The sequence below is a fragment of the Oncorhynchus masou genome, chromosome 16 (genome assembly GCF_036934945.1).
Source record: "Oncorhynchus masou masou isolate Uvic2021 chromosome 16, UVic_Omas_1.1, whole genome shotgun sequence".
NCBI classification, from domain to species: Eukaryota; Metazoa; Chordata; class Actinopteri; order Salmoniformes; family Salmonidae; genus Oncorhynchus; species Oncorhynchus masou.
Window position 1 is genome coordinate 17,016,627 of NC_088227.1, and position 13,545 is coordinate 17,030,171.

Sequence of the window (13,545 nt, forward strand, 5' to 3'; positions counted from 1 at the left end):
AAAGGGCACCTAAACGACTCTGACCATGAGAAACAAGATTCTTTGGTTTGGTGAAACTTGGCACCATTGCTAAGGTGAAGAATGGTGGTGGCAGCCTCATGCTGTGAGGATGATTTTCAGCAGCAGGGAGACTAGTCAGGATCAAGGGAAAGATGAACAGAGCAAAGTACAGACAGATCCTTGATGAAAACCTGCTCCAGAGCGCTAAGGACCTCAGACTGGGGCGACGGTTCACCTTCCAACAGGACAACGACCCTAAGCACACAGCCCAGACAATGCAGGAGTGGCTTCGGGATAAGTCTCCGAATGTCCTTGAGTGGCCCAGCCAGAGTCCGAACTTGAACCCGATTTGAACATCTCTGGAGAGACCTGCAAATAGTTGTTCAGCGACGCTGCCCAGAGAGGATCTTATAAGCTTATAGCATCATACCCCAAAATACTTGAGGCTGTAATCACAGCCAAAGGAGCTTCAACGAAGTACCGAGTAAAGGGTCTGAATACTTTTGTGAATGTAATATTTCTGTTTATTTTTAATAAATTAGCAAAACATTCTAAAAACCTGTTTGTTTTGTCTTTATGGGGTATTTTGTTTTAGATTGATGAGGGGAAAAACAATTGTTTCCTTTTTTTAAATCAAGGCTGTAATGTTAAAAGTTAAGGCGTCTGGATATTTTCCAATTGCACTGTAGTACTGTTTTGCTATTGAACAATGTTGCCTTTGGTTGGGATGGGTCACTTTCACCCAAATGGTATAATTCCACCTTTTGATCTAGATTTCTCTAACTTCCTTTGAATGGTTTATGTTTGTATTGTGGGTACCTGAAAGACAAAGGAGATAATCAAAATATAAAGTTAGACTATACAACTGTTCTAAAGCTCTCTACATGATTATCTAATCTAACAACTCTTAACATATGTAGGCCTACCTTCGCTGTCACAACAAACTTCCAATGGTTTACTCTCCAACTTCCTATTTCTGTATTAAGGAAACCACCATGTCCTCCCCAAGATGAATAACCAAATGTGTCACATAACTGCAGAGCAGGTTTGACTAGACATTTGGGCTAGTTGCCACAGGCATATTTACATAATAAACCAAGTTGCCCCAGGTTCTGATGTTTTCTAAAATAGGCCTCAATGAGGTGGTGACGACGTCCTCCCTCAGAACAATGAACGATGTCACTGTGTGTATGGGTTTGATATTCTGAGCCCACTTTTACGTGAAGGTTGTTTTTGTCCAAACAATGCATCGTCTGACAACGCCTCGAAGGCTCTCAGCCCCATGAGATTCGATGCTCCACCATTTGTGCCGTTCCCTGCTAATGATGTGAGAACTCTATTAGCGAGTGTCATCAGTCAATGAAATGCTCACGAGTCTCTGCTCCAAAGAGGAGCTCCTTTCTAAGGTATGAGATATGAAGAGCGAGCGAGTGAGAGAGAACAGGTGATAAATGAAAGCTCTTAGACACGAGAGCTGCTGTCCCATGAATGTTGCTCACGCATCCATCACCAGGCTCTTATGCACTGGGGAAATGTATTTAGCCTGTTCATGGGCCGGCCGTTGGACTTAAAGAGATACTTTGGGATTTTGGCAATGGTGCCCTTTGTCTACTTCCCCAGAGTCCGAGGAACTCATGGATACCATTTGTCTCTGTGTCCAGTATGAAGGATGTTGGAGGTAGTTTTGTGAGCCAAGCGTTAGCACAATGAGTGGAAGTCTATAGGTACTGCTAGCATGCTAGTAGTTACTTTCAGTCATTGCGCTGACATAAAAAATGGTGCCCATGAGTTCATCTGACTCGGATGATGTAGATCAAGGGCAACATTGCCAAAATCCCAAAGTATCCCTTTAATTGATTTCCTCAGAAAAATGTTAAGTGATGTCCTCCTTGAGTCAATTCAGGATTTCTAAATGGAAACTTTGGAAAGTGTTCTTCCATCAAACGTTTTAAAATTACCAACTGGGATTCTCTATAAGAACTGATATCCAGGTCATCCTTATTTTTTTCAAAAGCCTTCACATGTTTTTCATTTACTCAAATCTATCATCTTGCATTCAAAATTGACAAAGATCTCAAGAGCCCTTTATTATAAGAATAAAGGCTGCTTCATGACATGTCATAGAAATTCATTTTAATTGGAAGCTTAGAGTGAGAAGACTGTTTGATAGATCAGAGAAATCTGGCTTTGATATTCTGTGTTCTGCTTCTTAGAATTCAAGTCAATCCATGGCTTGCTGTACATTTGAGGTACATGCACACACAAACGCACGTGAAAACATTCGCAAAAACACAACACCTTTTCACACATCATGCTCTGGCTTGTCCCAGTAATGGGATGAGGATGCCCCCCTCTCCACTTCTCTTTGCCACTGTATTTTATAATGGGGGAAGCAGGCACGCACTCTAGCCACGGAGCAGGAAGGAAGCAGACAATGGGTGGCAGGCACAAAATGTCATTCCCTCATCTCTCTCACAGAGTCCAAATGGAGTGAGGGATTAATGAAAAACAGGAAAGGGAAAAGGATGCCAGGTGACAAAAGGATGGCCAGTGGAAACGTGTTTAGTCAAGCCTGCAGTGACCCTTGCTACTCTTCCTTTTTGTGTTCCACGTTAACATTCGTTGACAGACAGGCGCAGGCAGGCCTACAGCACCCATTGTTAAGTTTCGGGGGTGTTCAATCTACATTAAAGCTTTTAGCTGTAATCCTACCCTTTTAAGGAAATAAAAACACATTCAGTTACCACGACATTATCTTTTTTTTCATTTGAAGAACGCCATATAGGTGTAAGTGAATGGGAAAGTGCTTTAGTCGTGTTATTGAGTTTATTTTCGATAATGCTGTGGACTAAAAGCTTTGCTAAGTGTTTGTCTCTTTGACTGCCTGCCTGGCTGGTGCCTTTCCTCTTTGACTGCCTGCCTGGCTGGTGCCTTTCCTCTTTGACTGCCTGCCTGGCTGGTGCCTTTCCTCTTTGACTGCCTGCCTGGCTGGTGCCTTTCCTCTTTGACTGCCTGCCTGGCTGGTGCCTTTCCTCTTTGACTGCCTGCCTGGCTGGTGCCTTTCCTCTTTGACTGCCTGCCTGGCTGGTGCCTTTCCTTTCATCCTCTCCTCCTTTTGAATCTGTGACGTAAAGGAGGAGAAATATCGGCCCTCCAAGCGAGTGTGGAGAGTTGGCAGGGGCTGGGTTCTCCTAAGCGCTTGGTAAACCGAGCAAGTCGAATCTTCACTGGAGAATAAATTGCATCTAGGCTACATTTCTCTATAGCTCAGTCATTTCATTAATCTTGTTGCTCTTATCTTAATGAAGCGGAAGAGGGTGTTTTTAGCTGCACAGGACCAGACTTATGGACACGGTACTCTGTCAACAGGGTATAATGTCATCTTTTTAGTTTTTGTATTTTACCCACTTTTTCTCCCCAATTTCGTGATATCCAATTGTGATCTCATTACGATCTTGTCTCAACTCCCCGACGGGCTCTGGTGAGGCAAATGTCGAATCATGCGTCCTCCGGAACATGACCTGCCAAACCGATCTTCTTAATAGCCGCCCTGCTTAACCCAGAAGCCAGCTGCACTAATGTGTCAGAGGAAACCCCGTACAACTGGTGACACAAGTCAGCGTGCATGTTCGCAGCCCGCCACAAGGAGTCACTAGAGCGCGATGGGACAAGGACATCCCGGCCGGCCAAACCCTCTCCAAACCCGGACGATGGTGAGCCAATTATGCACCGCCTCATAGGTCTCCCTTTGGTTCTCCTGGCTGCGACATAGCCTGGGATCAAACCCGGGTCTGTAGTGATGCCTCTAGCACTAGAATGATGTGCCTTAGACTGCTGCGCCATTCAGGAGGCTCGGTATAATGTCATCTGATAGGTAAGGTCTGGTGGCCAAGAGCCTTTCGAAAGCATCAGCCCACCATGAAAAGACTCACGCTAATATGCTCACTCTGTTCTGACTTTCTCTGCCACATCCTCCTCAACCAGGTAAAAACCTGACAGTATAGCCAAAGGTGCTCTGTCATATTTGTATTTGTTCATATGCATGACGTCTCACACTGCGATAAATGGAAGTTGCCTGAAGCAATATTCCACCGCAGCAGGAGATATGCCCCGCTCTTTGAATAAAACAGCACACTTAGAACTCCCAGCTGCCCTGGAGATTTTAACCTCCTCTGGTCTTAATGGTAGAAACCTGACTCTGACTGTGCTGTTTTTCTACCGATACAATATGTTGCTATGGGAGGAAAATAGGATACGAGTCCTCAAGGCTTTGTTTTGTTTGCCTTCCCAGGGAGCATAAAGGGAGCCACCATCGTGGATGCCCTGGACACCCTATACGTCATGGAGATGTATGAGGACTTTGACATGGCCACAGAGTGGGTGGAGAAGAACCTGGACTTCAACGTGGTGAGTAGAACCAAATAACGTAGAACCCCCTTTGTCTGCTAGCTAGTAGAACCATAGAACACCTTTGTCTGCTAGCTAGTCAGCCACTGACGAGCTCAAGGTCAGGAGATCTAGAATCTGATTGGTTAGGCAAGCCCCACTGTAATCAGTACGGAAAGAATACAGAGCCACCCAAGGCATTTTAATGCAGGAAAGCTGAACTCTGTCTTACATCATTTCTACCAGCAACGCTGCTGAGTTTTTTTTTTTTTTTAATGCTTGAGTGTATCAGTGCAGCCAACCGACTTGACGAAACTGTGGGAAGCAATGGAGTCAACATGGGCCAGCATCCCTGTGGAACGCTTTCGACACCTTGAGTGCATGCCCCGACAAGTCAATATTAGGAAGGTGTTCTAAATGTTTTTGTACACTTGGTGTATGTTTTGATTTCTATGACATTCTAAGGTTTGTATCATTCACAACTAAATGTGTCAAATAACTCTTAAATCTAGCGTATAGGACCTGTTTCAAATGGTAACTTTTACGCTCAACATAGCCACATCAAATGGGCACTCGCTCTGGAATGGGAAAAATATCCTTTATTTTATTCAGCTATGTTCAATTATATTATTCTTACAATAAAAACATGTAAAATAATTGCACGGGACTTATAAAAAAATATATTTTTTTGCTAAATGAACTAGACTCCTATTCTGTTCTTCTGACATACATTTTCTTCACATAATAATGTTTCTTTAGACCTGACCAAAATAATGGATTTATTGTGATGGTGTATCTGAAATAGATTTTTTTCGACTTGTTTTAATGTAGATGTTCCAAAGGCGTGCATCAGCATGCGTGGACGCCTGGAGATGCTAAACATATTTATGTTAATTAACGGTCAATTACTGTGAGACTGGCAGTCATTTGCATGACAATAACCGACTGACAAAATTTCATGCCCGCCACAGCCCTACCTACCAACGCACTCGCACATACTTACAACCCAAAATACACACATACTCACTCACTCACTCACTGTATACTGACGCCACACACAATCTCACACACGGGCACTTTCCCATTAATTTTTCTGATAGCATATGAAATGTATTCATTAGAATGTTGGATTTAAAATGACTAATTTTGTCTTGAAGGGATGGGTCCCTCTAGGCCTTTCTAGTGTTAGACAGAACAGGTACAGTACTCACCTGGAAGGAACCACCGTGTCTGTCTGTGGAAGTGGACTGAATGAAGTCATCTTAATTCCACTGTTCGAGGAAGGGAAAGGAGCATTTTTTCTAATCAGTCAATATGGACCTGACTCATCAGGTTGAAGGTAATGTGCTTTAGGAGTGAGGACTTTGTGTCTGTCAGAACGCATTGCCTTCCTCAAGCCTTTCACTCTCACCCAGAAATTCATTGACAGTTTTTCCCTCCCTCCAGACTATGCATAGGAAACAAATTACTCTCAAACACTGAGACGGAAGAGCTGTATAAACCAGTTTGAAAAGGCTTTGTCTCAGACATGGCCACACGATATATACAAGACCTTTGCAATCTAATGTGATGTGTATATCTAGGAAATTGTGATATTGGCAATGGTGCTCAATAATGCACAAACACACAGTGGAATAACGCAACAAACCAACCCCCCAGTCTATTGGACTGCAATAATTAGGATTTGCATTGTGGTCCACACCTGCACCACTCTCAAATGCTTTGAACCACTCTGTTTCTTTGCATCTATTCTTAGCTCAGCATGTTTCTCCCCATTGTCATGCCTCAATAATTTGTGACTTCTCTGCAAGTTTTTCTTTTCTTTCTTAAATGTTGTTTTCAAGTCATGGTTCCTTTTACAGCTTTAAAAGGAATGTCCCACTTGAGAGAATGTCAAACTGCAGTTTGTGCAATTTTTGGATGTGAACTACTGAACCATTACTTAGCCCTGTAATGCAGTTTCTATGATCAATTGAATGCCAGAGGTGAGGAAGGTTATAGCTAAAAGAAATGTGATGGCTCATCAAGGGAAAATTGTCTAACCTTTCCTTTTTTCACCGTTGTTAACCCTAGTTGCTGTGTGAAATGAACTACCATGGATTATTGAAGGGGTGGTGATGGAGCTGAAGAATTTAGCTGAGGGAGTTGGAGTGGAAACAGTGAAGAAGAAAAACACCTTCAGTCTTTTTTTACTTTGATGTTCCCTCTGCGTTAGACCCTGCCCATGTTATGGAACCAGATTCATTATTTATTCCCCTGGGAGAACCAACTCGTTAAGAAGCACTAAATTCTTGTCCACCCTTATTATTTTTTTTTTACAAATGCGGGAGAGAGAGCGGAAAAAAAACATTAGTGATCAGACGCATTCATGAAGTGTATTAACAAACTTTTAATTGAAAGGCATTGACTTCACTGCCCTCGAGCAATTCCAACAATAAAGGAGCTCACAAAAGCCCTGGTGGATTGGGCATTAATATTCACTTTGTCTCCTGAATACAGAATATCTATTTCAAAGATAAATACAACCCCCTCTTCCATCTCCTTCTCTTCCAACATTGTCTTAACATGGATGGAGCGGTCTGTGGTTTTCCATTTGGCCCCAACCTCTGTCATGTTCCTCCATACCGCCTCACTGTCATAATAGTCAGGGGCCACGACTGGAATACTGAGAGACAGGAGCATACCACTGCATTTCCTGATGCCTCTGTACAATACAGATCCACTGGAACAGGGGAGATGTCTCGGAGTCTGTTTTAATGTTCAGGTTTCAAGACAAGGCAGTGGGGATACCGGATTTACGGTTGTCTTAAATATCGAGCCAATTGATTGACCCAGACTATTTGCATTGCCGACCCCCGTCCTCCCCACCAGCTCCTCCCTGCCTTGTGTGTCTGTCTACCTGAGCATGACCGGTAGACAGACACATAGGGTCGGAACAAAAACAGGTCTGGTCATAGTAAACAGCGTGGACTATAATTGCCAGCGACGATTTCTCTTTTGTTTCCCACTCTGTTCTGCTGGGAAGAGGTGTAGAGCGAGAGAAAGCGAGCAAGCCCCCATTTTATTTGCCTCTGCCTCGTGCCCGCCTGCAATCTTTCATCTGCCGAGCTGTGTGTTGTGGGCTGCTGTGAAAGGCAAGGCCAGTACATGAACAAAGGCAATGGCTGTATGTATTATGGAAGGGCCCCGGCTCCACTGTCAGCCCGCAGGCAGGAGCTGTGTAATGGACTGCACAGCCTTGCTGGACATCAGCCTGCAAGATAACCTTTCAGAGGCTGGAACAAAGAGACATTTTCTAGCCAGAGATTTGAAGGAACCTCCCCCCTGCGCCTTTTTGTACAAACACACGCACACCTAGACACACTCACACACTAAAGCACGTCATCAGAGGATGAATTTCTAAGGGTCCTCTGACAGATGATCCACAGACGTGGCAGTATGTTATTGTGTAGGCCAGGCTTAGAAAGAGCATTCGTGCATCATCTCCAGGAGTCAGTTGTCACTGCTGCTCTTTGTGTCTACACAGGGGCTTCCTTGAGATGATTTTACTGTCAGGGAGTATTATTGTTGTTGTCATTCACTAACATTGCTCTCAACGTTGTGATGGGATGGAGCTCAGCTAACTGTAGCCGCCGCTCTAGAACCTCTACACAACCTTCTGCAATTCCATTTTTCCATCTGACTTCTCAATCCCGTCTCAGTCATATCCCCTGTACTCTGATTATTCTGTTGAATTGGAGCTCATTCATTGAAGATGTCCCTTGATTTGACCTGACTAGAGGTTTCAGTAGGTCAGGAGGCTGAGGGCTGTGGTTCGGTCTGACACCATGAGCCCCAGCTGGATGGGCCTTGCCTTATTTTGGCGTCCTATTAATAGCAACGCACATGCCCCGCCCACCTGAGGATCTGTCTTTTTCAGCCATCGAGGGGAGCAAAAGCCACTTAAATCTCGTTGGATTGATTGCTTTCATTTTACTCCTGTGACTCTTTCATAATCTTGCTCCTGTGACTCTTTCATAATCTTGCCCCCCCCCGCTAACGCTATGGCCGAGGAAATGTTTGTAATGACCTGTCAAACACACCCCGGTAATGGCTGAAACGGTCTCAATGGAATACATTGTCTTGTTATTTAATCAGGGAAAACCCATCGAGACATGGGTCTCATTTACAATGGTGCCCTGAGGACAACAATACAACAAATTGATCTCATTAAAGTCATTCAACATTAAAGTCCTAAACTGCCATAGAGGCACCAGTTAGTCAAGATGTAGGGAGTTTTGTAGACTATTCCAAAAATGGGGGGCAGATTTACCTAGATCGGTACATACTAGTGGAACTTCGAAAGTTAACCATTTCTGTGAACGGGTTTGGTGTCATATTTGTTTTATTTCAACAGTGAAGTGAGGTAGGTCGGAAGCTTGTGTAGTAAAGCCATGTAAACAAAATGGGAGTAATGAAGTCTACACGACTAATCAGGATCAGCAAACATTTTGATACAGGATGCAGTGATGCATATTAAAACTGTCACCTGTGATAAAGCAAAGGGCACTATGGTAGACTGCATCAAAAGGTTTAGGAGTGGTGGCTGCTGAATTCTCATAAATGGTGTCACCAAAGTCACAAACTAGCAGGGAAGTTGACTACAATCTGCTTCCTGCTGTTTAGGGAAGGACCCGATCTAGTTCTATAAAATAAGCCTCCTTTAAATCTCAAGTCACATTTTTGTCAATCCAAAAGCCAAGATATTTATAGGCGGAAACCTGCCCGATGAAAGAGCTGTCCAATGCAGAAATGTGTATAACCATCTGAAATACTTCTACGAGAATTATAAAACAGCATCATTTAGTTTTTCCCCAATTTAAGTACCAATTTTTTAAATAATCATGAACTTTCTCCAAGGTGACAAAATCAGATTGCAGCTCCAATATAGCCTGGTCAGTCATATGGGCAATGGCGTACATAAGTGTCATCAGCATACAGCTGAATGTTACAGGTTTATGCAGATAGACCAATATTCTTTATATAAAGAGGAAAGGTCCCAAAGTCAACCCATGTGGGAGACCTTTTAGTAATATCGAGGTGACTTGACACCGTCAGAAAGCACACATTGTTTCCTGTCTGACAGTTGCAAGACGCCTGGTCAAGGCTCATTTCTGACAACCTTTGAATGAGTAGGGAGTGGTTGAGGGAGACTAATCAGGATCTCGGGAAAGATGAACGGAGCAAAGTACAGAAAGATCCTTGATTAAAACCTGCTCCAGAGCAAGGTTCACCTTTCAACAGGAAAACAACCCTCAGCACACAGCCAAGATAAAGCAGGAGTGGCTTCGGGGACAAGTCTCTGAATGTCCTTGAGTGGCCCAAACAGAGCCTGTTCTTGAACCCGATCGAACATCTCTGGAGAGACCTGGAATTAGCTGTGCAGCGAAGCTCCCCATCCAACCTGACAGAGCTTGAGGGGATCTGCAGAGAAGAGCTATCCAAATACAGGTGTGCCAAGCTTATGGAGTCACACCAAGAAGACTTGAGGCTGTAATCGCTGCCAAAGGTGCAGCGATTACAGCAAAGTACTGAGTAAAGGGTCTGAATACTTATGTAAATGTGGTATTTAATTTTTAAAAAAAGAATTAAAATACATTTGCAAAAATTCTAAACCTATTATTTCTTATTGTTGCGTTGTCGAGAAGGAACCTGCAAGTCAGTATTTCGTTGGACGATGTATACAATATGTATCCCGTACGTACAACTTGAAAGACTGCATTTTTTACTAAAACAGCAGGGGGAGAACTTCATACATTAGGGGATTCAGCAATGTCTCATCCCACGATAACATGTGAGAGACTGCTCTGTGTTTTGATGTAAATATTAATGTAAATTCAAATTGTGCAACCTGTAACATCTGGTCTGAATACATTGAGGCTGTCGTCTGTTTACGTTATTTCGGCGCTCTAGAGTTGACCCCTTTTACGGAATTCCCACCATTTTAATGTCTACAATACGTAATCACATTTAATCTCATTAGTATCCACAAAACATATTTGCTCTAATGCCACTTTATTTTCTAACCCTGGCAGTATGTGCAATTGAACACTGAGTGCAGTGCAGAAGACACTCAATGAAATCCTCTTGACGCTTTGGCCTCACTGAAGTTCTTGACTGAAGGACAGAACAGCTCTCTGATGTCTTGATGTGGGTGAGGAGACAGGGCCTCGTGATAATGGCTGTCCTCAGAACAGAAGTAATCCTCCCTGAGAGGAAAGCACCTACGTTACAGTACCTAGCTAGTAGCTACAGCAGTGTCCTCAGGATACCTCAGAGTTTAACCCCTTCTCAACAGTTAATAAGGTGTGCCAAGTCCTTCTGTCCACAATCAGGCAAAAAACAGTACATTACTATGAATACAAAATGCTTTACTCATTTGAACAACTGCCATCTGTCATAATTTGAAGTCATTAACACACCATTGATAATGCTAGCAGAAATATTACGAATTTGGATTTCACAGTCTGCAGGTTTGCAGGACTAAATACATTTATTTTAATTATAAGTTAATTTAACGCCGGGCCGTCAGACTATCTTGTTTGCCTGCCTGCCGCACGTTCTCTACTATTAAATAATAGAACTGTATCTCTCTGGGCCAGATTAGTTTACTCATGTAGAAATTGTTAGTCAAATACAAAGAGTCATAGTGCAGAGAAGCCTTCGTATTGAGAACATCTATGGAAAAAAAAAGACACATAAACAAATGTTTATTCCCTCATCTGCCATTTGTCCCAAACAAATAGTCTACAAGAAACAAAAGCCAAAGTTAAACATTTCCCTCTCAAATATAAAATAATTGCTTATATTTGGAAATGAGGACAACAACAAAAAAAGTATTGGCTACTGATATTTACTTGTTATTTGGTATAATTACAAAGCGTTGTCACTGAAACCATAATGAGGTTATTTGTAGCCCACCACCACCACAATTACCAGGAAGAAATGTTTCTCATTAAGTTAAATCCCGCGCAACAATGGACAATGCCCCCCCCCCCCCCCCCCATGCACAGTTTTTAAAATGTGGTCCACTCAAAGTACAGGCAATAACAAACTTTTCCTCTCACTAAAACCTCAAGAAATATGCACATAGTAATATTAGATTAACATAAATATTTTAAGACCACTCTACATGATCTACCATTTTGATCTATCATATAAAGCAAAGGGCTCGAGGTTAGGATGAGGTTATCAAAACCATTTATCAGTACTAAAAGTACTGTAGGCCTCTAGGACTTTATTCTGGATGAATGGGCTCCACATGCTTCTTTTCAGAGTAATGAAAATCTACATGAAGAATGGATATGGGTAATAAGTCTGGCTATAATAATGGAGAAAACAAAGCCTGGGGCCCTTCGGGAGGGAAATGGGCTGAGTGCAGATCTGTGTTTTGGCCTGATGGGATTGTCAGGAAGGCATCTCATCACCACTTCTTATTGGTTCATGTTTGTTGGTGGCGACTCATGCTTCCCAGCTTGACCTTAAGATGAAATGACACTTATATTGCAGGGTGGCTATTTTGTCAATTATAGATACCTTTTTCCAGAGTTGGTTAGGCTTGGCGCTGTGCGAGCTCCATGGAAGTCCATTCTCTGACAGCCCCTGCTCTCTCTGTTTATCTGTCTTTACCATGGGAATACATTAGTGGATCACATTCATCTCAATGGAAATGGTCAAATGTTTGTTGTAGTATTAAGTGGTTTACTCAGAGGTCTTCTCTGAGTTATGGAGACGTGGCCTAAGGGTTTTGATACCTCAGTGTCTTCAGGTGTAGCCCACAGCGTTGTCTGTCTGTCGGTCTTTACATTCGGTGTGTGATGTGAGGATATTCCTGCCAGCTGCTACACGGTGACTCAGCAGGTTGAATACTCCTAATCATGAATCCTTTGTCTCTCTCTCTTTCTCTCTCTCTCTCTCTGCTCCCATCCATCTCTCTCTCTCCATCCCTCTATCTCTCTCACTGTATTTGTTTGTTCTCCCTGCAGAATGCTGAGGTCTCAGTCTTTGAAGTGAACATCCGGTTTGTCGGAGGACTGCTCTCCGCCTATTACCTCTCCGGCAAAGAGGTAGGTACCTAACTGTGAAAATGCTGATGCTGCTGCCCAGAACTCTGAACGCTACAACTGGACAAGATCTGATGCATGTGATGAGGAGAAGAGGACCTAGTTCATTCCATTTTACCCCAGTTTGATAGAGACCATGTTAGCTGAGATAATTACATAGAGGTAGCCGCCAATAGTTGAACAACCATTTCGCCTCAGTTTAGAGTGATGCGAGGTGTTAAATAATCTTATTGCAGCCATGTTGGAACAGCGTTGTTCCAAAGTTGCTGAACGTTGAACTGTGAAAGAGAGGTGAGCGCTTTACTGCCCGCCAATCTCTTGAGTGCAGGGCAGTCCTTCAGGGAGATGTAGAGCTATGAAAATATATCAGGGGTTTAGCTAATCTCTTCTGAGAGGAAGGCTCATTCTGCCTGCCAACTTGCCAACTCTGGGATTTGTGTGGGACTGCAGTTCTCTCATGTTGTCAGGAAACTATCTCTTTGGGACCAAACTCATTTTCCCATTCAGCTGTTGTGAGTACAGCCCTCTATTTCTCTTCATGCAGACAGAGGTTTTTAATGACCTGCTCTAATGACTGGCTTGAAGATAAGATAGTCATAGATACCACCAAATAGGCCAAAAAAATACCTGTTTAAAATCCAACCTGTTTTCTCAGTGCTTCTAATGACTCCTCCAGTTGAATTTTAGCAAGCAGGAGGACTTTTCCGACCACAAGATCTATGCTTTTTATCTCCCCATTTCAGCAGGGTTTCAGGGAACTACTGAACCTTTGTTCCAAGCTAAGTGGCTCTCATTAACAGAAGGACAGTCGCAATACCAGAGTGGGAGGAATCCATTTAGAAGTTCAATGAGCTCAGCAAAGAAAGTCTCTTTTTAGAGTCTTTCCAAGTCTCTAAAGGGAATCAGAAAGAAACAGAAGCAAAAGGAGAAGCTGATCTTTGTTTCCTCTCAGCGTCACACCAATCACTGTGAACGCTCAGACTTATTATCAAGTTGAGGATTTAAAGAGGCTGGAAACTCAGTTGGCGTTCTGAACGCAAATTAATTTGGCCTCTTC

At 43.0% G+C, this 13,545-nt stretch overlaps 1 protein-coding gene across 1 annotated transcript in view; it reads left to right on the plus strand.

Annotated features, from left to right (window-relative positions):
- The window catches only part of LOC135557568 (mannosyl-oligosaccharide 1,2-alpha-mannosidase IA-like), a 161,059-nt gene that overhangs the window by 60,892 nt on the left and 86,622 nt on the right, over positions 1-13,545 (plus strand). The window contains exons 3-4 of the mRNA XM_064990960.1: positions 4,292-4,407; positions 12,411-12,491. Of these exons, the coding sequence (XP_064847032.1) occupies positions 4,292-4,407; positions 12,411-12,491 (197 nt within the window). The remainder of the gene's footprint in view (positions 1-4,291; positions 4,408-12,410; positions 12,492-13,545) is intronic.